This window comes from Pundamilia nyererei, unplaced genomic scaffold, assembly GCF_000239375.1.
Source record: "Pundamilia nyererei isolate P.nyererei 1_Seehausen unplaced genomic scaffold, PunNye1.0 scaffold00025, whole genome shotgun sequence".
Taxonomy (NCBI): domain Eukaryota; kingdom Metazoa; phylum Chordata; class Actinopteri; order Cichliformes; family Cichlidae; genus Pundamilia; species Pundamilia nyererei.
In genome coordinates this window covers 1,590,193-1,602,937 of record NW_005187426.1, presented here as the reverse complement: position 1 = coordinate 1,602,937, position 12,745 = coordinate 1,590,193, and the positions used below count along the sequence as shown (strand labels likewise).

At 39.1% G+C, this 12,745-nt stretch overlaps 1 protein-coding gene across 1 annotated transcript in view; it reads left to right on the top strand.

The window, feature by feature from the left end:
- The window catches only part of ap3s2 (adaptor related protein complex 3 subunit sigma 2), a 9,235-nt gene extending 3,483 nt beyond the window's left edge, over positions 1-5,752 (top strand). The window contains exons 4-6 of the mRNA XM_005727570.1: positions 1,999-2,070; positions 3,213-3,320; positions 4,753-5,752. Coding sequence (XP_005727627.1) covers positions 1,999-2,070; positions 3,213-3,320; positions 4,753-4,878 — 306 coding nt within the window. The 3' untranslated portion in view covers positions 4,879-5,752. The remainder of the gene's footprint in view (positions 1-1,998; positions 2,071-3,212; positions 3,321-4,752) is intronic.
- The last annotated feature ends 6,993 nt before the right edge of the window (positions 5,753-12,745 follow it).

The following is a 12,745-nucleotide window of genomic DNA, read 5'->3' as shown; positions in this document are numbered from 1 at the left end:
AAAGAATAATATTGAAGATTTTTAAACCGAAATGACAAAGTCAAAACCTAAAACAACTTAGGCCAACAAAATAAATGCAATGTAACAAAACAGCTTGGACGGGTAAAAATTACACAAATAACAGATCTCACTTTAATAGAAAATTAAACAAACAAACAAAAAAGAAAAAGCCAAGAGAACACTGATTTAAAATCTTAATGTGTTCTTATCGCGTCCATTGTCACTGGTCTGTTAAATTAGTCACCTAGGTATGCAGTCTGCTTCTACAAACATTTGTGAAAAAATTTGTGAAAAAAGTTGCCAACTCTCTGCAGAGTCTGTCGCTGCAGACCTCCAAACTAAATGTGGCCTTCAGATTAACTCAAGAACAGTGCACAGGGAGCTTCAACGAATGGGTTTCTGTGTCTGAGCAGGTGCATATATGCCTTACATCACCAAGTGCAATGCAAAGCATTGGATGGAGTGGTGTAAAGACTAGACTAGACTGGACTAGAGCAGTGGAGGTGTGTTGTCTTTTGTGACAAATCATGCTTCTCTGTCTGGCAATCTGATAGATGAGTCTGGGTTTGGCGGTTTCCAGGAGAACGGTCCTTGTCTGACTGCACTTTGCCAAGTGTAAAGGTAGACACACGGGTGGGTGGGGGTGTTTATCGTGCAGGGTTGTTTTTCAGGAGTTGGGCACGGCCTCTGAGTTCCAGTGAAACAAACTGTTAATCCTTTGGCATACCAAGATGTTTTGGACAATTCCATGCTCCTAACTTTGTGGGAACAGTTTGGGGATTGCCACTTCCTGTTCCAACATGACTGCACCTAATAGAACACCTCCGAGATTAGAGTGGAGACTGTGAGCCAGACCTTCTTGTCCAACATCAGTGTTTGACCCCACAAATGCACATGTGGAAAAATCGTCACAAATTCCCATAAACACACTCCTTAACCTTGTGGAAAGCCTCCCAGAAGAGTTGAAGCTGTTGTAGCTGCAAAGAATGGGCTGACATAAAATTAAACCCTATGGATTAAGAATGGGATTTCACTCAAGTTCATATGAATGTGAAGGCAGACAAATGAATACTTTTGGCAACAAGGTGTATGATACAAGAAAGAGCCTACTGAGTGAAATCTTACAAATAAATCCCTCTGTTATTATGCTTCTGTCAGCAGAGTTGAAACAGATGTGAGAGGTGAGAGGCACAGTTATTTGGATGACCTCAGCTAATGGATGAATCCAAATACTGTGTTGATCCAAACTGAATTCAAGCAGAAATGATTCGAGGAAATTCTTTCAGCATCTATTGCAAGCATGGATGCATTCCAGCAGCTAACAGAGAAACATTTTTTTGCAGTGAGGTGTCTAGGATTATGCCACTTTTCAATCAGAACTGGTGTATCCACATTTTATCTTATTACTCAGATTACTGTTCCGTTCAGCCGAAAAGTGTTGAAGTTTGGGAATGCGTCTGTGAAAACACACTGTACAACACTCACTGTTCTCTGTGTTCTCAGTATTCTAAGATGCTGCTGCTTTAACAATAAATGGCTTAACATGATTGCGTTATTTTGTTTACATCCAAGATTAATGAACAAATTTGGACAATGTTTATAAACGGAACCATTTAAAAACAAATTCCTTTTACTGTATTTTAAACTGACATCAGTGTGTCTCCTTGGAAACAAGTAAATTTTCACTTTTTTATGTCTTAAATTTCCTTTGGTGGTTGTGTTAAAGAAGTAACTTGTTAAAAAGAAAGCCTGTTATCTCAGATACAGGCTGTACAGACCTCTCAACAACATTACTACGCAAAGTGCTGATGCACTCACTTTGATTCGGGCTGACATCTGGCTTCACAGCTTTATTGTCCCTTTGGGAAATTTGGAAGTTGTTCTACATTTCGCCTGTGACCATCTTAACTATATGTACTTAATCAGCACTCAGACAGTAATACAAATCTGTTATTGAAAATATTTCCCGTTTTGACCCCATTGTTCTCTTCGCTGCAGGTGTTTGTGGAAACGTTGGATAAATGCTTTGAAAATGTCTGCGAACTAGACCTCATATTCCACATGGATAAGGTAGGTGGGGGATAGGGATGCATTTCTGTAGAGCTGCAAGTATTAGTTGAATAATTGCTCAATAAAACGAAATGTGTCAGTAAATGTTTTCAGCTTTCCAAATGTGCGAATGTGGTTTCTGGCAGTTTTTTGGCAAAAAGAGCCGTCTCAATTTTCAAGAATTTTAAAGACAGTGATATAAAATGTTAAAAAAAAGCACTGGTCAGGCACAGCTTAGTGGGTCTGTCTTGTATTAAAAGCACAGAGTAAGAGTAGGCTTCCATATCGGAGCAACATACACTGGTGTTTCGAACTTGTGGGAAACTGTCCATAAATATTTGAATGTGACATTAACATGCTGCCATTACAGAATAAACGCTGTCTTGATATTGACGGTAAAGCTGTAGCAGAATAATTGTGTAGGAGCTGTATTCATGGACAGCTTTTTTCTTTTTACCCATTCAATGAAAAGGTTGAGATAAAAGGGAACTTTGTGTTTATGACTGCACTGTTGGCCTGACCCTCAGGTAATGTGCAGTCTATTAGTCTTAGCTGTGCAGCCAGATGCTTTTTTGGAACAGCCTCTTTACTTAACCTTTTCACCTCAGAAATTAATGATTGCATTTCAAATAATATATATCACAGTACATAATAAAGATTTTTAAAACTGTGTGCAGGGCTTCTTTAGAATTGAAGATGTGTGTATGTGCTTCAGGCTACATTTAAATCTGTTTTTCTCTTCTTCTGAGCCTAGCTAGATGTGTTGCTGGAAACTAATCAGACACATCCCCGGCCATCTTGATTGAATTTTCCCAGCAGGAAATGGATGTCATGTGGTGTTGTTAGGTTTGGCCTAAGGAATTTTCCCAAAGTGAAACCTGGAAGTATTCTTGAAAGAAAAACATGTTCTCGTACATCTCTGGAGGATAGACGCAACTAACCTACATGGCATTGTAAAAATGTCATTGATACTTACAGGCAGGGGTTTAAAAGAGGCTGACAGATTTGCAGTAGAAGACAGTTTTATGCTGCTGTAAGCATTTTGTGCCCACAGGAATTCAAACATCTGAAGGTTGTGATGGAAAGCTGCTTTGCTTTCCAACTAAACTGCATGCATTTCAGCATTGCTTAGTTTTAATTGCCGTGCTTTGCTCTTTCTGCAGGTCCATTACATTTTGCAGGAGGTGGTGATGGGAGGGATGGTGCTGGAGACTAACATGAATGAGATTGTAGCTCAGGTGGAGGTGCAGAACCGCATGGAGAAGTCAGAGGTCAGATCCGTTCTGTTAAAGGAGCGCACTTGAGGGTTATTGCATGTTTTAGCTTTAAAACAGAAACTCTTGTGAACCCCTAAAATTAATCCTTCATAATAACTTTGGTAATTGAACTTTAAGTAATAATGATTTACTGTTAGCATAGAATGGATTACAAGTAATTAATTTGCAAACCTTCTATAAACATTAATTGATGGTTCTTGTAAAGTTACCGCTGATTATGAAACTTTGTAAATGTTTAATGTAAACATGATTTAAATGGTTGTTTTAGAACCAAAACTGATGTTTATAATACTGGAATTTGTAAGTAGGCAAGTAGCGGTGTTGCATTGTTGTGAGAGTTGGCGTACTGTTTTGGTCACCATTCAGAAATTGTGGTTTAGTTGCAATATCTCTTGTCGCAATGTGTTGGAAAATGATGCACCAAGGGCGTCTAAATGTGTGTGTTTATTTAACTAATTTTTAGAATAAGAGCACTGTGAGCACTCACTTGACTAAAGAGACTATTTGCACTGAGCGTCCACTCATAATACTAAGAAGTTAGTCTTACTGTAATATAGGAAACCTCTTTTTCTGCAAACTCACCCTACATGATCAGGAGTTGTGCAACCAAAATTAGCACACGTGCATATCTTAAGCCCCTGAAGTATCTATATTAGACATTATGATCTTATCATGTTGCATCCAATTTTAGGTTAAAATGACTCATTTGTAGTGTTTTTGCACCTATAACACCTTATAAATAATTTTAATTTCACGACAATAACAATAATCGAATTTATATTAAAAAACCCGAATGTTGCCTGATGTGTTATGACATCATCGCATTGCTAACAGCCCACTACCAGCTGGCTAAAATCCTACACCAGATGGCACGGGTATGTACAAGTAGACAGAAATATAACTCCTATACAAGGTAAAATTACGTCTGCTTTAAGATTAGCTTTTCAGATTAAGATGACCTTACTTTAAAAATGCTTCATGTAAAGGTGCACCACAAATAAAACTACTGTAAACAAAAGGAGATTTTACACAGCACACTTGCAGCGATTTGTATTTCTTTGGGTATTGAGCAAATCGTCTCACCGAGCCAAAACAGGACCGTAGCAGTTCAGTTAGACTTTGAAATGGTCAAGAATAGCCCTTTATTGTCATTGTACATGTACACGAAATTATGGGAATCAAAGCGTGAACACAGTGTCAGTCTGACTGAATGAGGTTAATGAGGCTCTCATTCAGTCACATGATCCTTTCATAGTAAAGTCTATATACACAACATGTGTAACTTAACACTGTTGCAGTTTTACTACAGGATTTCCCCCCGCAGATGCTTAGACTTGTGCCATTACAGCAGTATTAAAGATGAAACGTGATGATTCCACACACGAAGCCTTTAAAGGTGTTTTCTGTGCCATGTTTCTCTGGGCAGGGAGGTCTGTCAGCGGCTCCAGCTCGTGCTGTCTCTGCTGTGAAGAACATGAACCTGCCCGAGATTCCCCGCAACATCAACATTGGAGACATCAATATCAAAGTGCCGAGCCTCTCCCCATTCTGAACAGCTTTCCCGCTGAGCTCTGCAGGGCTGGTGCACTACCGATATTGTCCTTCTCCACCCAGCTCTCTGGTCAAAACTGAGAACACTGTTTTGTTTATTTTTAATAAATGTACCATAAAACCACATAAGTTTACTTTCACCTTTATTCCTGTATGTATGGGAGGTAAACTGTAAGTGATATTTGATGTCTGTTGTATCCGTGTTACAGATTATTTGAAGGATTTGCACAATGATATAAGGTTTGATTAGAAAGCATTACGCGTGCTGTTATTATATATGTGCTATTGTTTGTGGGGATTTTGGGGCCACCCGATTTACCTTCCTTTTCTAAAGGATAAATAAATGATGTCTTAGCCATGTGTATTTTTCTACACAGCTCTCCCAAATCTGTTTTCAAAGCATTCCCTCCTTTCTGGATTGGGTTTCTGGACTACATTCAGTTCACTGAAATATGATCTTAGGCTTCTGTTTCTGGCAAACTTATTGGTTCTTGCCACTTATCCAATTTCTCTTGTTTTTATTTTCCATCTCCTTTATATATTTTCCCCCTGATGTCTTTGCGATTTGTGACTAATGGTGTCGTTCTCCAGGGTGCAGAACATGCAAATGATGTTTGGTTATGCCCAAATTTTTAATGTGCTACTGCAAGATCTTGCCAAAATCTGTTAGGAGAGACAGCAGAGTGCAATGACTATAACCATTTTTGGATCATTGAAATGTTTGTATAAAGTATATTTGTGTCTCTTTGGCTGTATTTAGTGGTCAGGTATGTTCAAATTAAGACTTTTATCATGAAATCCTTTTTAGGAAGGAAATGTGTCCTGGTGTCAAAGACCTTTCTTGCGAAGGTAAATTAAATGAATGAAAATCGAAATCCCTGTGGCTGTGCTTTATTCGGTTTGCATATAACAAACCTTGAGTTTTTCTTGGATATCAGCAGGTAAGCTGAGGCACTGGGGCTGGGGTTTATGTGCGTCATATGAAACCTTAATCAGAATGATCAGGACACTCTGTACCTCTGAGGATCGGAGCTCTTTCTGCTTGACCACAATGCAGTGTTGATACAGCCGCATTCTTTCAGTCCCCCCTTCCCACTAAACTTAGGGATTTTCGGGGATAGAGAAGATTGTTCCCTCCCTACATCTCTAGAGAAACCTGTCATAGCTCTCGCCACCTCCTACCTCCGTTCTCCCAGATGCCGACTGCAAGTCTTTAAGCCTGGGATCATTCCAGCTCAACTTGAACGTCTTTTGTGGACTTAATTCCGGGCGAGCGCTGGACATGCAGCTACACAAGGTTTGCCAGGTACTGTTTTCTATATCTTTAGTAAAAATATGACCAAAGAGACCAGTCTTGTTGATCCAGTCTTTTTTTTTTTTCTAAGAAAAGTAACATTAGTTGTCCTTTGTGCAAGTTTTACAGCCATCTGGTAAATTGTTGCACTGCTTTTTCCCTTAGAGTTTCTGTGCAGCAAGAAGTTGGTGTAATTGTTCACAAATGGTCTCTGAATGGATCAAAGGCAGACTTTCCGCTGTGAAGTACAGTCTTGTGATGCTGTTTAAGAAAATCCATGATACTTTGAGTTACGCTGCTCTTACTTGATATCAAAAACCAAAGTATGCAACGGCAACTCAGTTTGCAGTGAGTGCAAAGTAAATACTTTAGTACAGCAGCTGTGAGATAAATCAGTGTTTGGCTTTAGTGGCTGTGATGTGGATTTATTAGTCATCTGTTAACATCCAGCATGGGCTGTTCATGCCCATAAACTGACTGTAGCTTATCTGTTCAGCGTGGAAGTGAGTAAACACAGAGTTGATAGTGTCGGTCACAGGTTCACAAACAGGTGTAATGATTGCATGAGTGCTAAAAGGTATTTTTACCTTTAAATGTCTGAGATAAGTCGAAAGTTATTGATGGATAATGATAAATCTTGTTAAAAAAAGTTGAAGGTTAAAGTGTGATAGGACACGGATGGAGCACACAAAAAAGAAGGCGCGCTGTCCTGCATTTCTCGGTCTTCCGGTTAATCACATGATAGAAAAAAGACGTTCTTCTGTGGCTCTTCAAAAAGAATACACAGCACTTACAGAGAATGTAAGTGGGAGGCCTTTTAAAAATCACACCGCGAAATGCGCCTTGTCACATTGCTTTTTCACTGTCATTTTATTACTCCATGAAAATATGTGACTTTGCCCTCCCCACGATAAACATTCCCACTCCGGCTCTCAGTTGGCAAAGAGGAACGTTCTCGTGATTTGTTTGCATTATATTTCTTATTGAATTGGTCTAAAGTGACTGTAAGGGGATTTATTTGAAAGACTGATGATTAAAATTCATTCCCTGATTGATTTCACAGACAGTTGATTTACCTTCCACTGCGGAAATGGGAAAGAATAGACTTTATAACCTGTTGTTTGAAAATTAGATTTATTTTCAACATTGTTTATAAGTTAGCACCAGCAAAGAAGCCGAGCCTTGTATGCTATAAAACTTTTCCGTCATTAAAATGTAACACATTGTGCGATTTTGAAGCTTTATGCTGTAATGACAGCAATACCAATAAAAAACAACAAACAAAAACAAACAATGTATAAAAGCTTTATTTCATGCAGGGGGCAACTCCACTGTTTGCTAAATTAAATCAGATAACCTAGAAGTCTATGAGAATATGTTGTTTTTATGACTCCAATCTATGGTTTTAAGTCTTATTAAACAGCACATGTCAGGATTGAGAAGTTGCTACCGTACGAGCATATCGTTTTTTCCTGGAAAATTCACCTTTGTCATATCCAGTTTTATAACAGCAAGGTGCTGATATCCTCACAGCTCCACAACAGTCCACATGTCACTCTCAATATAAATATGAATAGTCACACAAACACATCCCAGTGACTGCAAATAATCAAACTCATGCTCCCAAACAAGCTTTGTAAATTCCACACGCTGGATAAAACAATTTCTGTGACCTACCCAAACCCTCGATTGAATATTTATTCAACAAAACGCTAAGTCTTCCAAAGCCACAGTTGTAAACTGTGTAATGGGGACGCAATAATATTTTATGAATTCTTATTATTATTTCCATCGAAAAATTCAACTCTTGCGGCTTGCTGTTTCTCCATCAGCACCTTTTCTTTGGCGCTGAAGAAGCACTGCTCCATTTCTCTGCCACTAAAAAGGTATTCCATTAATAACACAAGAAATAAGCTTTGAAAGAGATGTAGACAATAATAATTTGAGTGCATTATTGTTATGTGGCAATGACTGTTCTGTAAAAAAAAAAAATCATCACCAAATTATAATCTTTCTACATGCTGCTGTGTCTTCCAGCCTGAGCTTCTGTTCCTTTTTTGTGTGTAGTCTACAACTATAAGTCAATCTTTCAAACAGTAGGCTTTTAGTTCATTTTTGTTGCGTGGGAAAAGCTCAGACATTTGAGAGCAGGCTTTCTAAGCCAGCTCGAAGAATAACTCTCTGTCCTGGCCCGCAGTATTGCATTCCAGTGTATGTTCCTCATGTTCTCCACCTGTAGGTTGTTGAGTTCACATACCACTGACTGCAGTGGGTCTTTGCATACTCAAGGAACCCACTGATCTTTTAAATCAATTTATTCTACAAATGAATTTATGTATGAAGTAAGCGGGATAAATGTTTGTTGTTTTCCCTCTCTTGGTCTATAAACATAAAAGCTGTCGCATTTTATTGTTTTAGCATCTCATTTCTAAAGAAGCTGAATCATCATGATGTGGATGTTATCATGGCTTTGGACTCACCTTCTGATGAGTGTTACAAGCTGTCATTACAATGGACCATGGGTTATTATCAACCATCAGTTATGTCGTTCTTAATTAGATGTTTGTGAACAAAGCGAAGACACAGCTCTGTGTATACTTAACTGGAAGAAGATACAACTGATCTTTGCTAACACTTCACATCCAAACTAAACTAAGCTAAATAACACAAGCAGAAAGAGTGGCAAGTTCAGACTAAAACGTGTTAGCTCAAAATGAACAATAGCATCTTAAATAATGATGGTCTAATACACACTTAACACCATGACTCATTTCCAATCACTTACTCGCTTTTATGACTGATCGGAAAGTTAGTCATTATGGCCTCGGTCAGCTTTTCTAACAAGTAAACAGATAAAATTGGCTCGGATGTCATCCTGTAATGGGTATCAAATTTAAGTCAAAGTCCAAGTCATAAATAAAACTTTCACACACAACACTGATGTATTTCTTCGAATACAAAAATGAAACTATTAACCTTCAACTTAAAATATAAACCTCCTGTGAAGAATTATGATAGATTCCAAGACGAGGTATTTTCTGTACACAATTCAGCCATCAATTTCTTTTTAAACTTATCCAATTTAGCGTTGCAGTGTACTACAGCCTATCTCAGCTGTCACAGGGCTGACACATAGAGAACTGCAGGAGGGAGCCAAAGTTTACACATATAAGTACAGGGAAGTCATGAAAATGCCACACAAAAGGCCCGAGCTGGCTGGTGGAGTCAAACTCAGGTGACAACGCTAATCACCAACTACCTTTATTAAAAAAGATACGATTGAAAGCATATAATATATGCATATATATAATATAAATAAATGTAAAAAACTATATAACAACCTCATATATAGATATAAAATACTCTGTTATAAATAGAGAATGAAAAGCCTTCTTAACACAGAACAAATCATGAGATATTTAACACATCTGTCACGGCGGGGTATGCTGCTGTGTTTTGTTGCACGGACCCAAAAACAGACACCGAAGGAAGGAGCTGCGTTCTCAACAAAAGAAGAAGCTTTCTGGCCAATTCTGGCCAAACACATGAACTGAACCAAAAACAAGACCAAGTCTACACGAAGATAAACAGACAAGTTCGTATGACATGAACTACAGTGGGGCAAAAAAGTATTTAGTCAGCCACCGATTGTGCAAGTTCCCCCACTTAAAATGATGACAGAGGTCAGTAATTTGCACCAGAGGTACACTTCAACTGTGAGAGACAGAATGTGAAAAAAAATCCATGAATCCACATGGTAGGATTTGTAAAGAATTTATTCGTAAATTAGGGTGGAAAATAAGTATTTGGTCACCTCAAACAAGGAAAATCTCTGGCTCTCACAGACCTGTAACGTCTTCTGTAAGAAGCTTTTCTGTCCCCCACTCGTTACCTGTATGAATGGCACCTGTTTGAACTCATCATCTGTATAAAAGACACCTGTCCACAGCCTCAAACAGTCAGACTCCAAACTCCGCCATGGCCAAGACCAAAGAGCTTTCGAAGGACACCAGGAAAAGTATTGTAGACCTGCACCAGACTGGGAAGAGTGAATCTACAATAGGCAAGCAGCTTGGTGTGAAAAAATCAACTGTGGGAGCAATCATCAGAAAATGGAAGACATACAAGACCACTGATAATCTCCCTCGATCTGGGGCTCCACGCAAGATCTCATCCCGTGGGGTCAAAATGATCATGAGAACGGTGAGCAAAGATCCCAGAACCACACGGGGGGACCTGGTGAATGACCTGCAGAGAGCTGGGACCAAAGTAACAAAGGTCACCATCAGTAACACACTACAACGGCAGGGAATCAAATCCCGCAGTGCCAGACGTGTTCCGCTGCTGAAGCCAGTGCATGTCCAGGCCCGTCTGAAGTTTGCCAGAGAGCACATGGATGATACAGCAGAGGATTGGGAGAATGTCATGTGGTCAGATGAAACCAAAGTAGAACTTTTTGGTATAAACTCAACTCGTCGTGTTTGGAGGAAGAAGAATACTGAGTTGCATCCCAAGAACACCATACCTACTGTGAAGCATGGGGTGGAAACATCATGCTATGGGGCTGTTTTTCTGCCAAGGGGACAGGACGACTGATCCGTGTTAAGGACAGAATGAATGGGGCCATGTATCGTGAGATTTTGAGCCAAAACCTCCTTCCATCAGTGAGAACTTTGAAGATGAAACGAGGCTGGGTCTTCCAACATGACAATGATCCAAAACACACCGCCCGGGCAACAAAGGAGTGGCTCCGTAAGAAGCATTTGAAAGTCCTGGAGTGGCCTAGCCAGTCTCCAGACCTCAACCCCATAGAAAATCTGTGGCGGGAGTTGAAAGTCCGTGTTGCTCGGCGACAGCCCCAAAACATCACTGCTCTCGAGAAGATCTGCATGGAGGAATGGGCCAAAATAGCAGCTACTGTGTGTGCAAACCTGGTAAAGACCTATAGTAAACGTTTGACCTCTGTTATTGCCAACAAAGGTTATGTTACAAAGTATTGAGTTGTATTTTTGTTATTGACCAAATACTTATTTTCCACCCTGATTTACAAATAAATTCTTTACAAATCCTACCATGTGGATTCATGGATTTTTTTTTCACATTCTGTCTCTCACAGTTGAAGTGTACCTCTGGTGCAAATTACTGACCCCTGTCATCATTTTAGGTGGGGGAACTTGCACAATCGGTGGCTGACTAAATACTTTTTTGCCCCACTGTAGGATTTTGACTGTGACTAAAACTGTGACTATGAGTAGATAACATGAAGGAAAATGGGCAGACGTCCTGACAGCAAACAGTTATAGAAAAAGGACTTAAATACGCACACATGAGGTGATATGGGGAAGTGGAGACACATGAGGAAACAGATGACTAGAATGAACATAATGACGCACAGAACAATGAACACGGCGAGACGCAGACATGACATGAATATGACAACATTAACCGTGCAGGCATAAAACTTGACACGCAAGACACTCAACAACAAGGGGAACTTTAACACAGGGGTGAATACCCAAGGGACTCTAAATGAACGAAGAAGTACAGCTGAGGAACCTGGGTGCTAATACCAAAAAGACTAAAAATAAATAATGAACTTAAAAAACCAAGAAAACTCAAAGTGCTAGGTTACACGGCCCAGGGCTGTGACAACATCACGATGATCCTGTGTTTCAGGACACTCTGATGAGCAGTCACATGGACATGCTGTCAGACAGGAAGGAAAAGTGAGACCGTTCATTATGAAATAAATAACTACATGTTCAGGGTTTTGGTTTGGTACAAGTCATAAGTGACACAGAGTGCTTTGACTTCGGGTTGTATTCTGTTTGTTTGTTCACTAGGAGATATAACTAGACTCAATTTCACTGAAAATACCGATAATGTGAGAAGATTCTGAAAGAAAATAGTCTCTTTTCTGTATCTTTCTATATCTCTTCACTCTTTAACTGGTAAACAAGGTATTATTACTTCTATTGCCAGTTGTGATGTCTAAATAGTACAGAGGTGTTATTGTTACATTGCTCTCTTTCATTTCTCTCTTTCATTTTCAAGTCAAAACCTGGTGAAGCAGACAGAATTAATAGAAAAATCTTATATTCACTTTCATTTATAACTGTTACCCTGTTACACTTTATGAACTGTTGTGCCAAGACTCCATAAAACTCGGGATGCAAAGTCTTCCGTGGAAAGAATCAGCTGTAAATATTGAGAAATTATTGATTACAGGTTCATTAGAGTGTTTTTATGATGTCACGGCATATCTACCAGTGTAGAGGTGAAGGCTGTTTGATCTCCTACTGTTAAATATTAATGACACAAATGGAAATGAGTTAATGACAAAGTGAAGTGGGAAAGGCTACTACATGGAAATATATATTTGAATGCTTAAAACCATAATGGACAGTCCAATATTAAAAAGGAGCTCAAATAAATACCTGAGGCATTCCTTAATATACAGCAAGTACCAGTTGATACGGTTTCTGTCATGGTCCTGGGTCGTGTGACCCAGTGTTGAGTTTTATGTATCTTTTGTATTCATTTATGCTTTAGCTTAGTTCGTCTAGTTAATTTC